The following is a 24,227-nucleotide window of genomic DNA, read 5'->3' as shown; positions in this document are numbered from 1 at the left end:
TTAGTTCCAGATTTTTCCCTCTAGCATTATCTTCTTCTTATTTTCGCTTATGTTTTAGTTCTGTTGGCTTTGCTTTAAAGTAGTTGTACCTTGACATGCATGTATTAAGTGGTAATTCGATTGCAAAAATAGGACCTCCGAAGGGGATGGCTTACTTTCACTCCAGTTCAACATTTTTTGAGATGGTCAATAAGTCCAACATGCAATTTGCAGACTTTGCCACAGGCAGGGCTGGTAACAATTGGAGGTCATGACATGGAGATGTCAGCATTGGACTGGGGTAAACACAGTAAGAAGTCTCACTTTTTTAAAGTCCAACAGGTTTGTTGGTAGCAAAAGCCATTAACTTTTAGAGCGCTTGCTGCCCCTTCGTCCAAAGCGCTTGCTGCCCCTTCCAGATAAGTGGAAAAGCAAATTGTGCAGAGGTCGTGGAAAGTCTGCAGAGGGATCTAGATAGGCTAAGCGAGTGGGCGAGGACCTGGCAGATGGAATACAATGTTAGCAAGTGTGAGGTTATCCACTGTGGTAGGAATAATAGTAGGAGGGACTACTATTTAAAGGGCGAAAAGCTGCAGCATGCTACGGTGCAGAGGGACCTGGGGTCCTTGTGCATGAGTCGCAAAAACCCAGCCTACAAGTGCAGCAGGTGATTAGGAAGGCAAATGGGATGCTGGCCTTCATAGCGAGGGGGATTGAATATAAAAGTAGGGAGGTCTTGCTGCAACTGTACAGGGCACTGGTGAGGCCGCAGCTGGAGTACTGTGTGCAGTTTTGGTCACCGCACTTGCGTAAGGATATTTTGGCCTTGGAGGGAGTGCAGAGGAGGTTCACTAGGCTGATACCCGAGTTGAGGGGGTTGAACTATGAAGAGGGGCTGAATAGACTGGGCTTGTACTCATTGGAGTTTAGAAGGATGAGAGGGGATCTTATTGAGACGTATAAGATGATGAAGGGGATGGATAGGGTAGAGGTTGAGAGGTCTTCCCGCTCAGAAAGGACAGCAGGACTAGAGGACACAGTCTCAAGATTTTTTTTGGGGGGGGGGGGGGGGGGGGGGGGGATGTGCAGTTTAGAACGGAGTTGAGGAGGAACTTCTTCACTCAAAGGGTGGTGAATTTCTGGAATTCTCTGCCCGTTGAAGTGGTGGAGGCTACCTCGCTAAATATATTTAAGACATAGATAGGTTTTTGGTAGGCAAGGGGATTAAGGGTTATGGGGAGAAAGCGGGAAAGTGGAACTGAGCCACTTCAGATCAGCCATGATCTTACTGAATGGCGGGGCAGGCTCGAGGGGCTAGATGGCCTACTCCTGCTCCTATTTCTTATGTTCTTATGTCAGGTGAGTGGGAATTCTATTCACAAATAGGGCATTTAAAGACACAAACTCAATTTACAAAATAATGATTGGAATACAAGTCTTTACAGGTAATCAAGTCTTAAAGGTACAGACAATGTGAGTGGAGAGAGCATTAAGCACAGGTTAAAGAGATGTGTATTGTCTCCAGAAGGACAAGAAGTGAGATTTTGTAAGTCCAGGCAAGTCATGGGGTTACAGATAGTGTGACATGAACCTAAGATTCCAGTTGAGGCCGTCCTCATGTGTGCGGAACTTGGCTATCAGTCTCTCAGCGACTCTGCGCTGCCTGTCTGGAGACAACACACATCTCTTTAACCTGTGCTTAATGCTCTCTCCACTTACATTGTCTGTACCTTTAAGACTTGATTACCTGTAAAGACTCGCATTCCAATCATTATTTTGTAAATTGAGTTTGTCTCTTTATATACCCTGTTTGTGAATAGAACTTCCACTCACCTGACAAAGGGGCAGCAAATGCTCCAAAAGCTAGTAGCTTTTGCTACCAAATAAACTTGTTGGACTTTAACCTGGTGTTGTGGGACTTCTTACTGCAATGGCTGGAGGGACATAAGTCCAACAGGTTTATTTCGTAATATGGTTGGAGAGTCAGGTAGCTATGTTGGAAGATCTGTTGCTCTCTCTGATATCTCAACTTCATCTCCGTTTGCCCAACTGAATCATTCAATGTATTCTCTACCTTCTTGAATGAGGCTGCTTCATTTTGGTTGGTCACAAGCCAGGAACTTTGTAAAGTCAATAGAAATGTAGGACCTCTTCAAGGATGCTTTGAGGACACTATAAAAGCATTTCCGTTGTCCTCCTGCCAGGAGTTCCTAGTAGAGGCGCTGCTTTGGGAGTCTGATATCAGGCATATGAATGACACATCCCACCCAGCAGTTTTGAATTAGTGCTTCGATGCAGGGCATATTGGTTTGTTTTTCTTGCCAATTGTTATTGGTGGACTCGCAAAGTCACCACTGGCGGTACTCCAATTTCAGTCACTGAATTCCATTATGCAGAAGTGTGCCCAGTCACTCAAACGACTCCCAGGTCATCGTCAATAACTCCTCCAAAGCAGATGAGAAAGTGAGCCTATTACTGGAAGACTCTGCCAACCAGTTCCTAAAACACAACATCTCCTCCATCAATTAAGATCAATGACAGAATTCTGGAGAATGTGGCCCATTTTCCATATCTTGGGCACTCCCAATCGATCAAGGCAGACATGGATGCCAAAATTCTTAATCGTCTTCAAATGCAGTTCAGTCTTTGACTGACTGCCTGCAGCAGATGACTCATTTCACTGGAGAAGTACCGCTGTAATTACTATTTTTATAGCTCCCAAAAACAACAAAGCTGAGCAAAAACAGGGAAGATCAGATTGTGTAAGCAATACACACACACAGCACTTATGGCACCTAACTTGTGCTTGCCAAGTTATGCTGATTCTATTCAAGGTAGTAAGGAAATAAAGGAGACTTGGCTATTAGTCATTCATACAGTTGCTCTTTTGAGGCTAGTGGGAAAATTATGTTGAACGATAATTAGCCAATTGAAATTCGCATTAAACCTTAAATTGCATAGAACCCAATTGAACTTTAGGGTAACACAGCAACAACAGGAACAGGCCAATCAGTCCTGAGCAAGCTTGTTCTGCCATTCAGCGATCAACCACGGCTGATCTGTACTTTAACTCCATCTGCCTGCCTTGACTCCATATCCTTTTATAACCTTCAAACCTCGTTATAGCCAGGTTAAAAACAATGAGGAGGAGGGGAAAGTTCTATAAGGCAGTAAATTAATAAAGCCAAGTGATTTCAAGAACTGTTGCTCATGGTGCAGAGCTCTACTTAATGGTAAGACTTATTATTAACCTGGACTCTTAAGTTTAGCATGCCAATAATTTTGTTTGTTAATGGATGGAGCTCTATAATCAGAATTCCCAAGAAGCACTCCAAAGAGGCAAAAATCAAGGTCAGATGCATTAGTCGGTAAAACTCTTCTTAAAATTCACTTACAGCACTTTTTAATATTTATTTTATGCATTAGAACAAGCAAAGATGAAGTGACAAATAAGAAGTCTGAGAGCCATACCTGAGTTGGTACAAGTATTGGTGGATATGCCAGTTTGTGATGCCTATACATCCAGAAAGAAAACAACACAACTACAGCAAATCCCATGATGGGTACCAGTGAATAAAGCAAAATATTGAACAATGGTGGCCTCGGTGTAACTGGATTTGATGTTGCTGCAAAGAGAGAGTAAAAGAAGTGAGTTCCGTCACAGAAATATCCACACACAAATTTTAAAGATTTAATCACTTCTCAGCACTGGATTGAACCAGTTTTGAAACGTTAAATAAAAATAAAAGCATTGAAGTGTCCCATTTCAGTTACTATACATAACAATAAAATTATTAATCACTGGGGGACCACAAGATACTAAAAACCATGTTGGAGTTAACAATTACAGAATTTTTCATGATAGTACAACAATTCAGTTAGCATTAATACACAGAATACAGTGTAGCCATGTTAAAATTTTAACCAAAATTACAAAATTTAGCTATTGAAAGGTTTATTGAAAATCGGGTACAAAGTGACTTCAAGGCAGTTGCTGATGTTGGTCAAAAAAAGCCAAAACTCATGTGAGTTTACATTACATTACTAAGCAATTGGTGGAAAATCACAATCATACCCAATCATCTCATATTGTGTGAGAGAGCACATTTATCTTTTAATGTTTTATTCCAATGTCTTGCCTAGAATTAAACATACCCTTAATCCTATTAATACCAATTCCAGTCGGGGAGAGTTTCTTCTCCATCGTTCCTAAGATCCCAATATAGATTTCACTTGCATAAACAGAGCCTACTTTTGGGCTTGCTTTTGAGGAAGGGATGTAGAAAAATGAAGGAAAAGCAAATACAAATATCCACAATTTCAATTCCCAAACTCTTTCCACAATTCTACTATTTAATAGGAATTAGAAAAGGCAAAACAATAAACAAATCGATTCTGTACTTTTGTAGGAGAAAACTAGGCTTTATTTTCTGAAAATCAGGAATGAAGTTCAGCAAACAAACCATCCTATTGCAAATATTTCAAGTGATATAGCACCAAAATAAATCACCACCTGCTGACTAAAACACGGGACTGAACTTTAGTTTGAACATCTGCGAAAAAACGTTCACTGGCAGTATAACACTCAAATAAAGCCACATCTGGTGACTTCTAAAATTCAAATTTTTTCATAAACAAGACTGGATAAACACCAAGTTTGTCAATTAAAAATGTGAATTAGATCATTCCAAATGATGCAGAATCAGACGCTACTAAATTGTTTTAAGATATTCAGGCTTGCTAATATTTATCCATGCTACAGATTTTTGCTCAAATTACTATGGTTTCCATAAGCAGGCTAAATTCCTTACAAATCAAAAAAATCTATATTTTGCATACGTGGTCTTGCAAAACCTACAGTCTGCTGTTCAACAGAAAATACTGTGTACAAAATAAAATTCGTAAAGACTAACTCTTGCATTTATTCACACTGAAATGTGGAACAAATATAATCCAACTGCCTAATAAATATACACAGAAGAATAATGGCCTACAGAAGCAGACCATTCAGCCCATTGAGCCTGCACTGACAACAATCCCATCCACACCCTATCCCTGTGACACTACATTTACTTTGCTTATCCCCCTGACACAGTGAGGCAATTTAGCATGGCCAATCAACTTAATCCGCACATCTTTGAACCGTGGGAGGAAACCGGAGCACCCAGAGGAAACCCATGCAATCAGAGGGAGAACGTGCAAACTCCACACAGACAGTGACCTGAAGCCAGAATCAAACCTGGGTCCCTGACAGCAGTACTAACCACTGTGCCACCTCAGGGCTTGGAACATTTTTAAGAAACAAGAAACTGCAGATGCTGGAAATCTGGGAAAAGACACAAAATGCTAGAACAACTCAGGAGGATCAGGCAGTCAAGAATTGCATTAGATTCTGAATAAGGCAAGGGTGCGATAAGGACAAAGGGAAGACAGGGTGGAAGACAGGAGAGACTGAATACCAGAAGAATCTTACAGAGCCAAAAGTAATTGTGCTGGAGAAAGAAACAAGCCAAGATCAGACATGCTGCTCTATGAGAGCAAAAATATGCGAAAAACCAAAACATGAAGAGAAAAAAAGAAACATAAGAGGGGAGAGAGTTGGAGATGGACCATGTGAAACTAAGAGAAGGGTGGAAGCAAAATTATGTTATCCAATTCAGAGTGAGAGCAGGACACTGCACCAATGTAAAAGTTGAGGGAGGAGACCCAAGTAATCCTTAAAAGGACAAGCATAGCAAGGGCCCACACGAATACTCAAGTTTATATTTGAAGGAAGTGAGATGATTCGGAAGATAAATCTTTCAACGAGAACAAGTGCAGCCAGCCAATAAGGGTGATGGCCAATGGAAACTGGTTGAGCCTCTGTTGAACAAAGAAGCAGAGAGCCCTCAGACACTCCTGGTGGGGGATGGAAATGTAGAAGGTTAGACATCCTTGGTGAAGGAGGTATGGTTGGGGCAAGAGATTGGAAACTTTTAAAGTAGATGGACGGCAGGAGATCTAGGTGAGAAGAGACTGGACAAGGGGAGAAAAATATGGAGTCAAGGTAAGAAGACATCAGTTTAGTGGGACTGGATTAGTTTGAAATGAAGAGTCTACCAGAGCTATTTATGGATCTTGGGAAGGAGGCGATCCAAAGCTTTTCTTGCCCCATCACCATTCCCTGCTCTTTGAGATTTAACCTCTCCTGTCTTCCATTCTATTACAGACCTTCTTCTGTTCTTGTCCCACCCACCACCTGCTCAAAACCCTATCATATTTCTAACTTTCCCATTTTTGATGAAAGGCCATTGACTTGAAATGTCAACTCTTTCTCTCTCCGCAGATGCTACCTGACCTGCTGTGTATTTCCAGCATTTTTTTTTATTGCTTCTTCAAGCGTCATTTCATTTCCAGTTACAAATTGATCAGCAATAATTATTCCAGAATAACTTTTCATGCCTTCCTTTATGGTATAACTAAATGCCAGCTAATGACTCAAACTCTTCAGTCTTTTAGAAATCTAACAGAAGAGAAAACAAAAAAAATCACTTCTCTTTTGCCATTGATTTCTTTGCAAGTAGAAGGGTCCATTAATCAAGTTAACAAACCTTTGTTTCAAATATCAAAGCAAAGATTTTCACAACAATTCTAGAGGGATTAGACCATTGTGGCTGGGGTAGATTAGGTCCCTTCTATGCTTCTCCTCGTTTGGCTGCCACAGCTTTGTGCTGAAATGGATATACTCAACACAATAAGCGTTTAATGGTTTATGCATCATGCCATAAACAGTTGATCAACTGAGGTTGAGGTAAGCTTTTGTTGTGCCCAGTCTAAGAAAAATAATTTAAAACGGACTCGCAGCTTTCAGACACACAAACTCTCACCCTCAGAGAAAGGGGGAGGAAGTGGCAGGGGACAGGCAGCTGGACAGGGAGGGAGGCAGCCAGAGAGCCAGAGGACAACAGTAGATAACAGTGGGTTGTGAAGAGGATGTAAGGGGTCTGCAAACAGATATAGGTAGTTTAAGTGAGTGGTCAAAAATCTGGCAGATGTGGAAAAATGTGAACATGCCTATTTTGTCAGGAAAAATAAAATCCGTACATTATTTAAATGGAGAGAGTTTGCAGAACTCAGTGGTGTAGTAGGGTCTCCGTGTTCTCACTTATGACTCACAAAAAGTTAGTATGCAAGTACCACAGATTACTCCGAAGCTGAATGGAATGTTGGCATTCATTACTAAGGGAACTGAGCATAAAACACACAAAGTTCTCTTACAGTTGTGTGACACTGATGAGACCACATCTGGAACACTGAGTACAGCTTTGGTCTCCTTGCTTAATAAAAGATCTAACCGCATTAAAACCAGTTCAAGTAAGGTTCACCAACTCATTCCAGGGTGAAGGGGCTTATCTTATGAAGAAAGGTTGGACAGGTTGTGCCTATAGGCATTGGAGTTTACAAGAATAAGATGATCTTATGGAAACACAAAGATCCTGAGGAGCTTTGACAAGGTGGATACCATGAGAATGCTTTTCCTTTTGAACTAGGAAATAGTTGAAAACTAATAAGTTCTAGGATAGTACTCCCCAACTTAAAGAAACCATCAGGGAGTGGGTGGGGTTTTTTTTTCACTGAAATATTTATGCACCACTTGATGCCGTACACTTCTATCCCCTCCTTACGCAAACGACCTTTCTTCACGTGCCCATACAAATTTGAGCATTTTTTTTTCAGGAATTGAAAAATAGCCAGTCACTTATGCACAGCTGGATATTCTGCAGCTATCAGCAATTTTTTTCAAATCCAATTCAATCAAATTAAGTCCAATTCAAAGTCTCAACAAGTGAAACACTCCTGATCTAAGCTGACATGACAGGGTTCTCACCTCCTGTCTTGGGCTTGATCTACATGATCCAAAGTGATTGGAGTAGGCATTGCACCTCCTCCAAGACTTGATCTCCTTAAAAGACTTGATCACCATAAAATAAAAAGATTCATTTTCAGTGCAAGTATCTTACGTAGCTGAAGAATGTATTTGTTGGGGTGGGAAAATAAAAACATTGGAGCAGAGCAAGTGTTGAAACAGGGAGAATTTTAAAAAACTGCAAAGACTTCCAAAAACAACTTTTATAAGGGACTCATAAATGTAAAGTATGAAGGCCAGGACTCTTCTCTTTGGCTCAGTAGCATTCTGCCTCTAAGGGATCGCTGCACCACCAGTAGGGCGGTCTCCAAATGAGACTTTAACCGAGGTCCGGTCTACAATCTTAGGTGGCTGCGAAAGTTTTCATAGCATTATTTAAAGAGGAGTAGGGGAGTTCTCAACGACTGCCAAATATGACCCTCAACCAATGTCAGAAACAAATGATTTGATTACAAACTTGTTGTTTGCGCAAAAATCAACTGCCAAATTTTCCTACATTACAATAGTGAAACTTCAAAATTCCCCATCTTTTCCCTCCCAGAGGTCATGAAAAGTGTAATAGAAATGCAAGTTTTCTTTTTGACAATTCTGCATCATAAGAAAATCCAAGTTCACATTAAGCCATTAAAAGCACTGCATGCGGGGAAGGGGCTACCACAAGGGAGCAAAATAGCTTTAATTCACTGAACAATAAGGGGAAGGTGCATTGAGTTTCAACATATTGAATGATAAGAGCTTAGAATTTTATTGCAAATCCAACACTCCAAAACCAATGTATGCAGGTTCCATTACATCTGTTAATGAACATGCACAACAGAACAAGCTGTTGCAAAATTAAATCAAAACAAAAAAATTTACATTTTGGTATTCAAATTTCCAGGTCATCCTCTTTTCTTTCTTATAGATTATTTATTTAAACATTTGACAGTTAAAGAGAAATAAAACTTACATGGTGGATCCTGAATGATTGGGACATAAAAGAACTTTTCATTGCATTTGATGCCTTCACAGCAGCAGAAGAACACTTCAGGGCTTTCTTTTGTTTCAACACATTCACCTCTACAAAACAAAATTACACGCCTTACATTTGTTCACAACCATATGGTTACAATTTTGTTGGACAATGCTTACTTAAGAATTAAGCAGTTTTAAAATTCAAGAGAACAGATGTAATTTTTCTACATAGTTTGTACAAAGAGATGAAAACGCCAAAATGTTATTACGTACTTGTCATAGCAATTCCAATCATCCAGCCAACAGCCTCGTTTCACAATTTCTATTGAACCAGAGTTGTTCTTCCACGTAGCAAAACAGTGTCGTCGTTTATCTTTTTCTCCATCACAGTGCTCAATCCCACTTTGATTTGTTCGGTCTTTCTCCCAGTCTGCATTATAGAAAACGCATACTTGCTTTTCAGACCGACCAAGGATAGCACCTAAAAAAAAATTCAAGTTAAATTCGGAGTGATAAGTTTGATGATAAAGTAGGAAAAACATAATAACAAAAACATAATCAATTGCATCCCACAATAGAGTTGGTCATTTTCTTTGGGTGGTAAATCACTATGCAAATATGAAAATTATGCTGATTCATCATCACAAATATGAAATTACAAGGAAGTCAAGTAAATACAAAACAAAGTACTCCAGTTCATGTATATAAAAGTTGACTGTAGTGACCACAAGATGCCAACCCTGCAATCTTGTATGAAAAGGATCCATATTTACAGAGCATCTAAAATGCAACAGTGTTTCAATCAGAGGAAATCAATTCCACTATGAATTACCGATCTTTGTAAGTGGTTAAAAATCTGGTTAAATAATCCATGATTAGTTCCTGAATTTGTAAAAAAAAATACATTTTCAATAATTCTTTTAATGAGTGTTTTTGCAAAGTTTTTGCTTCTATTGTCACCTCACCAGCTACGTTCCAATCATTTTGCTCCATGAAAATTTAAGTGATTAGATTTGAGTGCTTTTCATTTTTATTTGGATGTGTGAATTATCTAACACAATTGGCTGCTTGATGACATCACTGTAGCTCTATATTAAAAATTTCTATTAATTGCTTGTTGAGAGCGCTAAAATTCTCACTCGAGACCACTAGATCTCTGTGGGGCTTTCTTCAAGGTCAGAGATGAACACCCTTGATGCCAATCATGAAATCCAGGCCTTAATCTATTAGTTTGGTCAAGAATCATGTAGAGAAATCAGCTGATAGGATAAATTAAATAAAATGACAAAGGGTGCAAACGAAGGAAACCAAAATAGCGAATCATATCACTAGAACATCAATTCAAAAATTAAGGCATATTTTTCACTTTCCAATAAAGATTTTGGATTCTTGAAGGCGATTTTAAATTTCACTAAAATATTAATATTTAAATACTTTGTATCATGAATGATTTTTGGCTACAAGTTTTTTTCTGTTACAGACCAAGACAAAACAACTAACAAGTCAATACTTTTTCCACACAAATTCTACTTTTGCATATGATAATTTTTCATGGTATTAATCCATACAAATATACGATGATCAAATTATGCGCGAAAATTAAAATCAGAGTAAAAAAGGGTCTTAAAATGTATAAATGATTATGAGGTATATTAAAATGTTATTTGGTGCCCTACAGAACATTGAAGACAACTATCCAGTTTCTACAATTGATTGCAAAAAGCATGTATTGCATATGTTGATTAACCAGCAAGCACTTATAGGAGAATTGACCTCAAGCTTACCTCAGGACCTTGAGGCCTTTAAAAAGGGCAGTTGAGCAGAATAATCAACCGGGCATAGCAGGCAGTAATTCCTGTGTTTGTTGAACAATCTATCCTCTGTCTTTGGTGACCACCATTATAATAGGACCCATAAACATTATACAAATGTTCAGAATTATTGTGCAATGAAGAATTCTACCTTTCATATCAGAAGGTATACAGGTAGTATTGTGGACGTGAAAGTATGCTTGGAAAGTTAATTTGTTGGCAAGTCAGAGCTGCTCTGTACTTCATGTTAGCCACTGGCCGCAAGGCAATTCACGTATAGTAAATTAAAAACCAAACAACTTTCTCTGTCTCTTGCTTAAAATCCAGTGCATCTCCACTTTTTCTTCAGTTCTGATGAAAGGTCCTTTGCCCACAGGTGCTGCCTAATCTAAGTGATTCCAACATATTCTGTTTTTATTTCAAGTTTTCAGTTTCTGCAGTGTCTCCTGTATTAGTATTTAATTCACTGCTACTTTTCTTCCAGGAATGCTCATCTTGGGGAAGGGTGGGGACTTCTGTTCAGCTCTCTGATGGGAATTGTGTTTGTCTCTTTTACCTTGTTCATCTTCAACACTTTCCATTTCCCTTTATATGCTTGATCAGGTGGCTAACAAAACTCACCTAAATAACCATAGCTTCTTCTTCAGCAACTGTCTCCATGTAGGTTCCAACTGAAATTCCACCCTTCCATGTTGTTTTGCATCTACTCATGATCATAGATATGTTTGATTTATTACTGTCACATGTATTAACATAGTGAAAAGTACAGTTTATTGAGCAGTATACAGACAAAGCATACTGTTCATAGAAAAGGAAATGAGAGAGTGCAGAATGTAAGATTACAGTCATAGGTAGGGTACAGAGAAAGATCAACTTGATACGAGGTAAGTCCATTCAGAAGTCTGACAGCAGCCAGGAAGAAGCTGTTCTTAAGTCGATTTGTACATGACCTCAGACTTTCGTATCTTTTTTCCTGGTGGAAGGTGGAGTAAGAGAGAATGTCCGGGGTGCGTGATACATTTCCAAAATATTCAGCATTCCTGGAACTACTTCTCCAACCACACTCAGAGTGTCATACACTATTAAATGGCAGCCAATCTTCCTCTTCAGTAACATCAAATCACTATCACAAAGCTGCCCTAGCACACTATTCCATTTCATCCTTTGCCTCATCCAACATTTTAACAAGAAAGCTTCTCTCGTCCTTTTAGATGTCAAGGATTGCAAGCTTCAACACCCTTCCCGGTCCATTTTCCCTTTGTTCCTGTCCCCAACCTTCCTTCCAATTTCATCCTTGCTGTGTTTACACTATTCTCTCTGAACCCTAATGACCTAACTATTTTTTATGTCGACACCTCAGTGTATTTGTTTTTGTTTTACACATTGTCTCCATGCCCACTTATTTGTCCAGAAATCATCAGGGTTCCCATTCCTTCTGCACAATACTCTGATCTCTTCCCCTCTCTAGATCTTTACATTGGGAATTGCTGGAGTGGTAACAGCCATCTCAATTTCTCTGCTCCATTCATTCACTCTCACCTACTCTCCCAAACTAATCCCTTGGAACTTGCAGCAAGCACTCCATTCTCCCAGGTCCAGCTCCAACACTGCCGTTCAACTAGCTGTTGCTCAGCAAACCAAACTCTACCTTACAATAGGTAAAAACCCCAACTTTTTGTCATAACCCCCTACTGTGCACTGGACCATGATCCAGTGCAGATTTGGAACTGAATGCATATCTTGAAGTTTGGTGAGAGGGGAAGTTTTAAATGTTAATCTTATCCTTGAAAAATGCACTTGGTCTGTAATTACTAGTAACTGGAAAGTACTATGTAAGCAGACAAAGTTTTTTTCCTTCGAGCAGGGTAAAAATACTCTACTGAGAGCCAAAGTGGCCAATTAGCTGACTGGATGAACCTGGTTTCTCCAGCATCAGTTTCATTTACTACAAATTAAGTTCTAAGTGCAATTAAGGCCATCAACTTTGGAACTGCGTATTTACCTGGGAGTGTGGTGAGTGAGGTGGTGGTTTTTTTTTGCTTTTTCTACCTTTTTCACCTTGTAGGAAATGGTTTTCACTCTATTAGAGGGAAAGGTGCTAGTTATTTGGCGAGTATCTGATAACTGGTTAAGATCTGTTCCAGTCCAAAGGTTTGAAATAGTATACTATCTGGCAGTAAAGTTAAAATACACAAAAAAAAGTGAATAATACAAGTAATTAATTAAAACATATTAAGGATGGCAGGACATGTAAAGTGTCAAGGCTGCAGCATGTGGGAACTCCTGGGTCCCAATGTGATCCAGGACAAACATGTCTACAGTAAGTGTTTGCAGCTCAAGGAGCTCCAGGTCAGTCAATGAGCTGCAGACACTGACACATCAGGGAGGGGGAAAGTTACCTGGATGCTTTGAACCAGCAGGTAGTCACATCACTTAGGGTAGGGCTTCTGATTTAGTCAGTGGTCAGGGACAAAGGATTGTTATTGCAAGTGAGGCAGGTTAAGGTGACCCAGAGAGATTGTGTGCAGGAGCCTCGGCCTTTACAATTGCCCAATAGGTTTGAGGTTTTCTTAGCTTGTTTGGATGTGACTGGAACCTGCAGGGGTGATGAGCAAACTGACCATGGCATCTTGGTACAGGAAGCCATTCCAGCAGGGGAACAAAAACAAAATGTGGTGTAAGGGCTGTTCAGTGAGGGAAATTGATATATCCTCTGCAGCAAACAGCAAGAGTCCAGACGGCTGTGTGGTCTGCCCAGTGCCAGGGGGTCAGAATTGGGACACATTTTTCAGGGCTGGATGTAGGTACCAACAACATGGGTACAATTTGGAGTATAAAGAGCTAGATACTAAATTTTAAAAAAGTAGAATTTCAAAGATAATAATCTCTGGATTACCTGTGCCATAAGCAATTTGAAATAGGGTACAGTAAATCTTAGAGATGAATATGTGACTCAAAGACAGCTGTGGAGAAGTGGGTTCCACTTCCTGGGGTACTGGCACCATGACTGTTGAAACTGTGGCCCTTTTTGGGTACAAGGCCGATTTTGGCAGCAAAACACAGCTGAGAGGATTGCTTATGCGCCAAACCGGTTCATGGGACCTTGGACTCACAATATTACCAGTTCGCTGCACCAGCATCACCGCAGCAAGCCTTACAGTAAGATTGCTCCCATACTGAACCAGACTGAAAGAACCTAGAGTACTTTTTTTAAAAAAAATACTAGTTTTATGATAAACATTAATGACAATTAGAACCCAATATGATCAATAAATAATATTTTCTCCTGCAGCAAAGTGTTGTCAAATGTGTACGCTCTTTTTATACACATAAACTAGGCTGCTTGCTCAATGAAGGTCATTTTCATTTGCTATTTTAAAATGTCTCTATTCTTAAATTGAATATCGCTGATATAAAACTTGTATTTAAATCAAATTTTAAAACCAATCTAAAGCTCAGACTCATGGGTAGTACATTTCGTAAATGTTGTTCTATGTAGCTATGTAATTTTATCAGACAAGAAAAATCTTGTTTAAATGTCCTGTAGGCAATATATCAACTGCCAATAGTAGCAATCAGCAGATATATTCTGAAAGGCAGTACAGGTCATAAAATGATAGTTCCACAACTTCATCACGTCAATGTTGGGAACACTTCAGCTCTGACCAAATTTACAGCACATTTTCAGGTGAAATGGACAAACTTTATAGATCAAATTATTTGCATCTACATGCATTCAAATTTCAAGATGCTCCAAACCTGAGAAATGATGGGTTATTTATTAATTAATTTGATCAGAACTTAAAACCCAAAGTCCTCACCACAAAATTTGGTTTTAGGAATATTTCAGTAGAATTCCAAGGACTGTATTAATCAGGTATGAGCTTTATAAGTCTATTAGATAAGATTAAAGAGCTGAATATAAGGTGAATTCATATAAATTCAACTTGTACGGATGCTGTTGTCTAATGTCTGACTTGTGGTTTACTGTCCGTGGATCAAAACTGCTTCAACTTCCTTCCAGAAATCCCCACTGGGACAGAGCCAAACATACTGATTGGCAACAATCCCAGAAAATTTCCCTACAGTTAAAATGCATAATGTTCCAAAGCACAGCATGTGCAACTGCAACCATTAATTAAAGTTTGCATTTTATACCATAAATACTTGTACAAAAGCTGACCCATGACTTTTGGCCTAAAATAAAACTGGTCACATGGACATATGCACAGATGACAATAAAAGCAAAAGCAATATCACCATAGTCCCAGGTCATTTGGGACCGGTGGTGATTTAACCTGAGGATCATCATACCTCAGGTGAGGGACAAGGTTGAGAAGGCAGGCCTTCAGGACTTAATTCAGCTGATACTGGAATTGAATTTGCACTGCTGGCATCACTCTGCATCACAACTAGCCATCCAGTCAACTGAGCTAACCGACTCCCCAACAGATGACAGTACAACCTGTGGTGAGCAACCTGTAGTCCACAAGACATTTTGCTGGCCATTGCCCACGCATAGCATTGCCACATTCTGCTAATTTCCATCCATGTGTTTTTTTTTGTTCTACCAGTATCACTGAAGTGACATGCGTGCAATACAAGGGCAAGTGGAGATGCTTGCCCATTGTGCACAATTTTGGATGCAGAGAGAGCGCATGACTTTCAGTCAATACGTAAATGTTTATTTTGTTTTTATCATTTGAAGTTGATAGTTTTGTTAAGATATAACTGATTAAGCATTTTCTGCAACTCATTATGAAATATTCAATGTATATTAAATGTGCTCCGATTTCCTCCCACACCCCAAAGATGTGCTCTTAGGCTGATTGGTGTACCAAATTGATCCTACACTATTCTCCCCTGAATCCGGTTACAATAGGGGTACCATTCACATACACACAGGGCAAGGTAGGTGTAGGAAAATGCTTTGTTAAGATGGTGGCGTGGGCTCGTTGGGCCAACGGGCCTGTTTCCCATGCTGGGTTGTTCTTTGTTCTTTGTATTCAATCTTATTCATTGGGGTAATGGTTTGTGAACAACCCTGATTTTAATCTTGCAGCCCAGAAAGATAAAGGATGAGGACCACTCATGCAGCCCACTGATTAGGCTTTGTTGCCCACCATTGGCCTGGAAACTTCTATGCATTAACACTGGCACTTTACCTAATATCTTAATTCATGGAGGCAACATTTAATGTTTAAGGCAAATGTTTATTGCTGAAAGTTGTCTTGAACTCATCAGGCCAAATTTCAAACATTCACAACAATTTATACTATAAGAGAAAAGGGGTGCTGATTGGTGGCAAGTTGACTCCGATTGGCTGAGGTGCTGCCATGGGTAAAGCAACAGGGTGTTCTTGTCTCCCATTGTTTCCAGATTGGATATATTCCTTTTGTTTGCAGACAGAACTGTGTATGAATGTAGGTCACATTTAGCGAGTGTAAATGAATCATGTTATGAGCTCAACTAATGCATTTAAATTGGTTGTTAATGATGCTATTACTGCATCAAGATTGTTCAACAAGTGCTGCCTAATCTAACAGTATGCATTTTGCAAGCACATGCTGGTTGAGTGCAGTGTACACTCTGCCCATCACAAGCAGCCAGAGGAACTGTTGTCCAGAAGTATGGCTTGTATACCTGGCATGGTACCAACACAAACTCATACATGTTGCAAACAAGTCTCAAGATTGAAAGTTACGTTTTTTAAAACTCAAATTTAAATGCAGTTTAAATATAATCTACTAATTCCATTCTGAAAGACTTAAATCCAAATCCTAACAATTCAAACTTAGAGATCATTTTAATGGAGCCTGTCCTTTCCTCAGCAAAGTGACTGAAGTTTCTCATAATAGTGCAGATCTTGTCTTGGAAAAATTATGCTGTCACAAGGTCCATCATACTCTGTAAATTGTGCATCTAGTTTACTTATAAAGACTAAACTGAAAGCAAAATACTGCAGATGATAGAGATCGGAAATAAAAACAAAAATGCCTAGAAGTACTCAGATCTGGCAGTATCTGTGGAAACAGAGCTAACACTGAGTACATATGACTGAAGATTCATAAAGATTTGGAATTTTACCACCCCACCACTCAGGAATCGGAGTGGACAAGGGGCGGAGCATTGCAAGGTCCACTGGCCTCAGGCGGGATTTTACAGTTTTGGGACAAGTGCGGCCGTAAAATCCCACTCATTAATTCCGTTTCTCTCTCCACAGATGCTGCTCGACCTGCAGAGTTTTTAGTATTTTCTGTTTTTAATCACTTGCAAAGACACCTCACCTGAACTGCATAAACATCCATGCATGATTTCACCTCTTAACTAACTGAGCTAAACAGTCAAGTCGTTATAACACCTAAATTTAAACAATTCAAAATAGTAATGGCTATTTACGTAGCACACATTACTGCAAGATTATTGAAACATGAAAGCATATTTTTGGCCATAAAGCAGCTTTCAAGTTGTTCACTAGAAAAACAATCAAGTATTTATAAGATGATATAATATACCTTCAAAAGAAAACCCAAGTCCCTGGAACACCCAAGAAGTAGGGGAGGGAGAAAGATGAAAATACCAAGTCAAGTCTAGCAGTTTATAGCAACTGTGTGTAGTATCATTTTATCCTCAGAGCAGAGTGATATATGAGAGATGGAAGCTTTGTTATTGGGAGAGGGAAAGCTGATGTAAGGCAGATTGACAAGTAGCAGACCGGGAACCTCTGGTTAAGTTATTTTACGTAGCCAATTAATCCCACATCATAAATCAATTCAGCTTGAAGATATGGAATTAGTTAAAACAAAGCAAATAAAATTAATGCTGTGAATAAACAATCCCAAAATCATGCATTAAATAGGAATTTTGATTTATTTTAAACACAAATTGATTTATACATTTTTTAAAATTGAAAAATGGCATATTTACAACATCTCAGTGAAAACCCACACATTTTGTTTAAACTGTTCTTTCACAAGATGTGGGCATCATTGACAAGGCCAGCATTCACACTGCCTACCCCCTACTACCCTTAAGGAGTTATCTTCTTGAACCATTTCAGTCCATGTGGGGTGTGTACATCCACAGTGCTGTTTGTAAGGGAGTTCCAGGATTTTGACCCAGCAACCATGAAGGTACAGTGATATGGTTGTAAAGTTAGGATGGTGTGTGGCTGGAAGGGCAAGTTGCAGTGGTGTTAACATGTATCTGCTGCCCTTGTTCTTCAAGGTGGTATCAAGGTGATGTCAAAGAAGCCTTGGTGAGTTGCTGCAATGCATCTTGTAGATGCACTGCTACAATTGTGTGCCAGAGATGGAGGGAGTACATTTTTTTTGAGGTGGTGAATTTGGACCAAACAGGCTACTTTGTACTGGATAGTGTCAAGCTTCAAGTGCTGTTGAAAGTGCATTCACCCAGGAAAGTGGAGAATGTTCCATCACTCTCCTGACTTATTCTATTGTGGAGGGTTTAAACTAAGCTGACAGGGGTGTGGGTACCAGAAGGAATTATCAAGGAGGAATACTGGCAGAGTATAGAATGATTAAAAGAGGCAGTCCTATGCTGTACAGACTGGATAGTTCAGAGGTGTCAAGGAGAGAACATATTCAGCTAGAGCCAAGGAACAATAAAAGTGTATTTACCTTGCTCTGCATAGTATACAGTCCATCAACAAGTTGAAAAGATGTAGAGGAAGAATTATAGAGTCATAAAAAATATTAACCCAATATAGACTGGAAAGGTGGCAATATAAAGGGCAAAGAAAGGGAAATATTCTATAGCTGTATAATTCAAATCTAACAAAAAGCACTGCTGGAACTGCTCTTGGAAATGAAGTGGACAAAGTGAGTCAAGCATCAGTGGGAGAATATTTAGAGGACAACGGTCACTGTATCATAAGGTTTAGGCTGCCTGCAAAAAAGGTCAAACAACAATCTACAGTAAGAGTAATTAATTGAGGGAAAAGCCAAATTCAATGGGGTAATAACAAATCTGGATTAAATAAATTGGATTCAAGAGGTTGGCAGGACCAACAATAAGTCATAGCTTATGGAATAAAATAGAAAGTAGCAAGGTGGCTATGAAATTTGCTGAATGGCAGGAAACAATAATGGTTAATGGATGCTTTTCAGGCTGCAGGAAAATTTGGAGTCAAGTTCCCAAGGAGTCAATATTGGGAAACTTCTCGTTATATAATAATGACCAAGACCCTTGTGCACAGAGCACAATTTCATATTTTGCAGCTGATATGAAATTTGAAAGCATCGTGAACTGTGCTAGGATAGTGTAGAGCACATAGGTGAGTTGGTGGATTAGGCAGACAAATAAGACGCAGTTGAATGCAAAGAAAAGCTATGTGATTCATTTTTGATAGAAAGAATATGAAGAGGCAACAAAGAAATAAAGGGTACAATTCTAAACGGAGTGCAGGAGCAAAGGGACCTGGATGTATATGTGCTTAACTCATTGAAGGTGGCAAAACCGATTGAGAGGGCATTTAATAAAGCAATGTCCTGAGCTTTATTAAAGTGGGCATAGCGTACAAGAGCAAGCAGGTTATATTAAATTGTACAAGAAACTAATTCAGCTTCAGCTACAGTATTGCATTCAGCTCTGGGCACCACATATTAGGAAAAATGTGAAGGCACTGGAGAAAGTGAAGAAAAGATTCACAAGAATGGTTCCAGATATAAGGAACTTCTGTAATGACAGATTAAAGACCTTTTCTTGGAGAAGAAAAGGCGGACAGGAGATTTGATAGAGGTATACAAAATTAGGAGGACAGAGAGGAAACTGTTCTCACTCATGAAAAGACTGAGAATGAGAGGGCGCAGATTTAAAGTAATTGGCAAAGGAAACAAAAGCTGTATGAGGAAAAACTTTTTCATGCTGAAGGTGAATGAGATCTGGAATGCACTGCCTGAGAGTGTGCTGGATGTGGGTTCAATCAAGGCATTCAAAAGGGAATTTGACTGTTCTTTGAAGAGGAAGAATGACCATGGTTCCAGGGAAAAGATGGAGTCATGGCACTAGGTGAATTGCTCATTTGAGGAGCTTCTGCAGACACAACAAGCCAACTGGCCTCCTTCTACTTTAACAATTATGTGATTGTATGATTTGTACCTAGGGAGACGATGGGGAGTCACTAGGGCAACAGTTTGCAGTCTCTGATTGACATGTTCTTGTAGTCAGAACATAATTTTATGCTCAAAAATTGCATTTAAAAATACTTCAGATATCTCAATAAATGTGAGTTTAATATATCTATTAGTAATTGAAAATAATTTCTAGGTTTCAATTGACCCATGAAATCATTTAATAGCTTTGAGATTAATAACATATGCAATAGACGATCATTAAAATTACCAGATCTATATTATAGTTTTATAAGGACATTTCCAGAACTTAACACTGGTAGCCCATCATGTTATTTTTTGTGCAATAATTGGGAGGTTTTTAAAGTTCAGTAATAATTTATTTGCAAAGTATTTAAGCACACTACAATTTCCATTTTTAATTCGCGTTAACACAGTGCCTTATTTCTTGCTGAGTCAATCACAAAGCAGAGGAAACACACTGAAGACTGTTCCTATTGAATTTATTTTGTATCATCCAAATAATCTACCATCATGTGACAAAAGTAAGTGCAACATTTCTATTAAAAGACATTGTAACTCTAAGTTTACATTTCTGGGTCTGGCATTATGATGCAATGCTAATGGCAAACAGTTGGCCACAAACCAGTCAGTATATTGCACTGTAGTGATCCCAGGAACATCTTTTTCAACTGGATTAGAGTGACTGCTCATACAAGTTCCAAGAAACAATAGTTTTATGATAGTCAATGTTCTAGCTCATGTAGATCTCAAAAACATCTTACTGAAGTCTAAACAAGAGAAAAAGTGAGCAAATTAAGGAGCAAAAATAGCTTTGCCAAGTATACAGTGAAGGTTTTTTTTAAGAAACGCCCCATTTCCTGAATCAAATAGATTTGTATAAAAAGAGGGACAGAGAAAGAAAAAAGATAGATGGGTAAAAAAACAGTTTATAAATGAGATTTTAAAAATACACACCTTCTGAAGTCAAAGTCAAAAGGTAGAGATTTAATAAAAAATGAAATTTGATATCTACGATGTTTCTCAAATTACATTTAGGCATCCAGGAAATTTGAAAAGATGAAGAGAAATGTACCTGAACTACTTAGATTAACCAATATTATTGACAATTTCATCACTTTATAACTACACTTGCTTAATTTGTGCCATCATATTTTCATACACAAATCAAATGAAAATGTACTAAATTTGCTGGTAATAAAAATATAGCTGAAAAAAAAGGAAATTTTGTCAATGACATGATCATACAGCCCTAGAGTTTTTTTTGCATTAAAACTTGTCAATTCCAACTTTTGTTGCTAAATGCAATAGCACCATTTAGTGGACAAAAGTTAGCACTGCCAAATGATTTTATCAAACATTAAACTGCTAGTTTTTACTGTTGGCTGGCTTTCGGTTTAGAGCAGAGGTAGGAACATTATAGTATATGCCCTTGATTTCTATTTCCAATTTCTCAGTGGAAACATCTGCTGAAACTACACGTATGGCTATCCAGTGAGACTAAAGACCACGCCTGGCAAAACTCAGCTTCTCAATTCAACAGCAAAGAATCATCATTCAGTAGAGCTACCAGTGGCTAACTGGCTCCCTCTAAATTATTTTTCTTCAGTCCAATACCTGCTGAAGAATGGGAGGAGAGAAAATTGATCGGGGAATAAAATGAACAAGAAGGCATCTAACTAGCAGCTACATCTTTCATGTGGAATGAACCAGAATTTGGCATCTTGTGGATCCTAATGGAGCACTAGAAGAACTTGCATGATTAAGCACTTTAAATGTCTCAAAGGTGTCATTTGGCTCAGAAAGAAAACAAACATGTACTACCTTCCAACCCTTTTAACATCTTCCTGTTCTCAAGACATCGTCCTATGCTTAGGCAAAATACCATGAATGCAGAGAATCGTTTTTCATCAATAAGGCTAGACAATGTCTGAAAGCTTTGCAGTTATGGTGGTAGTCTCAGTCACATCACATCTAGACAAGCTTAAATCTGCTTCTGCTCAAATTACCATGAAGGCTGCTCAAGATCACCAACTTCATATTAACTTGTGTGCAAAAGGATAGAGGAGTTTTGCCAACATTAATGTTATAGTGATGAAGTGTCAACTCACCTTCCTCAGTTCGGAGATCGGGAGCTCTGATTCCTGATAATCTTCAGACTTTCTGAAAAGGGACAGAGAGAGATCCCAAAAGATGTCCCACGGTGGCATGGTGACACAGGGGTTAGCACTGCTGCTTCACAGCACCAGGGACCCGGGTTCAATTCTGGTCTCGGGTCACTGTCTGTCTGGAGTTTGCATGTTCTCCTTGCATCTTTGTGGGTTTCCTCCAGGTGCCCTCGTTTCCTCCCACACTTGAAAGTTGTGCGGGTTAGGTTGATTGGCCATGATAAATTGCCCCTTAGTGTCAGAGAGACTGGGAGGGTAAATATGTGGGGTTACAGGGATAGGACCTGGGTGGGATTGCTGTCGGTGCAGGCTCAATGGGCCAAATGCTCTCTTTCTGCACTGTACGTTCTATGATTCTATGAAATAGACTTGAAATTAAAAGAATGAGCTCCAGGAAGCAGACTTTAAGTGAAGTGGGCAGGATCAATGCACTTAAGATCCAAGAAGGCAGCTGAAAAATTGGTGACTCTGTGCTGCAGACCATGGGAGCAAAGGTATCCTTTGGATCAATGTGTTCTGCTTGGCACAGCTGAAGATCTGAGATTGTGCATGGAAGGTGAAATTTGAGTGTATTTGGAATTGCAGGGACAAAGAAAGAATATCCAAAGATAAGACTGAAACCTGAGAGATAGGTCATTGTTGAAGCTGTTCGAGTGGGAGCAACTTTTGGAAAGAATTCCAAGGCAAGAACTTCAAAGCTGGAGATTGGAAACCCTCGTGTCAAAGTATTGTTTCAGTGAGATGAGCTGACACAATGTCACAAACAGCTGGGTAGGTTGTTGAGAAATCCATGAAATTAGTTTTGTTTATATCTATCATTTATTTTCAACCACAATTTGTCTGTACCTCGTACTTACCCGGAACATTCACATACAAGATAGATATTATGCATGGTTTTATCTTTCTGAACCTGTAAAGTTTATTCTTCTTTGTTCCAAACCAGAGGATTTTTGTGGCTTTATTCACTTAGGAGCTATCTTGAATCTCAAACTTTATCTAATTGAAGCAAAACATTATTGGCTCCGAATCAGATCTCCCTCCATGAACTGGGGTCTGCCCAAGGATCATTATATTGATAATGATGTACAGTGCAGATGCTTTAAGTCAGTTTTGAATGTCATTTTTGAATGTCATTTTAAAAAGCGAACCAGAACGTCATGAACTTAAAGTATAATTAGTTGTGACCTACTTCCTGGGTTTGAATCTGAAAACCACAACAGGTTACATCCAAAATCACAATGAATGATGCAATCCATCAATTAACATTTAGTTTAAAGATAGTAATTTTTGTGAAATTGATACAGTGCCTTGGAGAAAGCATAGATGTTGTCCTGGTGAAGAAGCAAGCAATTGACTTAGCTAAGCAATCCCACAACGAACAAATCAGATTGAAACTGTGGAGCTCTGCCATATTAGTGACGAATAATGGTGGACAATTAAACAACCAAGAGAAGGCAATGGGCAGCTCCACAGCTATCTGCACCCTCAAGTGAAAGGAGAGTGCAGCACATGAGTACAAAAGGCAAGGCTGAAACATTTGCAACCATATTCAGCCAGAAGAGCCGAGTTGATGATCCATCTCACTCTTTCCAAGGTCTCCTGTGTCAAAGATGGTAATCTTTAGTCAATTCGATTCACTCCATGTAAGATCAAGAAACTGCTCAACGCATCGGGTACTGCAAGTGTCATGGCCCCTATCAACACCCAGCAGGAGCTTTGAAGGCTCCAGACTAGCCAGGGCATTGGCAAGCTGTTCCAGTACAACGACAACATTGGCATCTATCGGACAATATGGAAAATTGCCCACGTACATCCAATCCACAAAAAGCAGGACAAATCAAACCCTGACAATACCATGCCACCAATCTATTCTTAGTCATCAACAAAATTAACAAAGGTACTGTCAACAGTGCCTTCAAGCAGCATTTACACAGTTATAATCTGTAAACTATGCTCAGTTTGGGTTCCACCAAGCCCATTTGATTCCTTGCTTCAATCTAGCCTTGATTCAAACATGGACAAAAGAGCTGAGCTCAAGAGATAAGGTGAGAGTGACCATCTTTGACATTAAGGCAGCATTTGATTGAGAATGGAATCAAAGAGCAAAACTGAGACAGGGAGGGGGAAAATTCTCCACTCATTGGGAATCAAAAGGAAGATAATGATGGAAGTTGTGGAGGGACAATCTCAGTCCCAGGACATTTGTTGCACAATTCCCTCAGGGTAGCATCCTAAACCCAACCAGCTGCCATACCATTGACCTTCCCTCCATTTTAAGGTCAGGAGTGTGGATGTT

General features: G+C 39.2%; 1 protein-coding gene across 2 annotated transcripts in view; it reads right to left on the bottom strand.

Annotated features, from left to right (window-relative positions):
- Positions 1-24,227, bottom strand: part of LOC145350267 (activin receptor type-2A) — a 159,795-nt gene that overhangs the window by 39,038 nt on the left and 96,530 nt on the right. For both annotated transcript variants that reach the window (XM_080199382.1, XM_080199383.1), the window contains exons 2-4: positions 9,113-9,320; positions 8,835-8,944; positions 3,451-3,605 (exon numbers count right to left, since the gene is read on the bottom strand). In XM_080199382.1, coding sequence (XP_080055508.1) covers positions 3,451-3,605; positions 8,835-8,944; positions 9,113-9,320 — 473 coding nt within the window. The remainder of the gene's footprint in view (positions 1-3,450; positions 3,606-8,834; positions 8,945-9,112; positions 9,321-24,227) is intronic.

The sequence above is a fragment of the Carcharhinus amblyrhynchos genome, chromosome 11 (genome assembly GCF_965287045.1).
Source record: "Carcharhinus amblyrhynchos chromosome 11, sCarAmb.v2.hapA, whole genome shotgun sequence".
Classification (NCBI taxonomy): domain Eukaryota; kingdom Metazoa; phylum Chordata; class Chondrichthyes; order Carcharhiniformes; family Carcharhinidae; genus Carcharhinus; species Carcharhinus amblyrhynchos.
The sequence above is the reverse complement of the archived record's forward strand: the minus strand, read 5'-3'. Positions and strand labels throughout refer to the sequence as shown.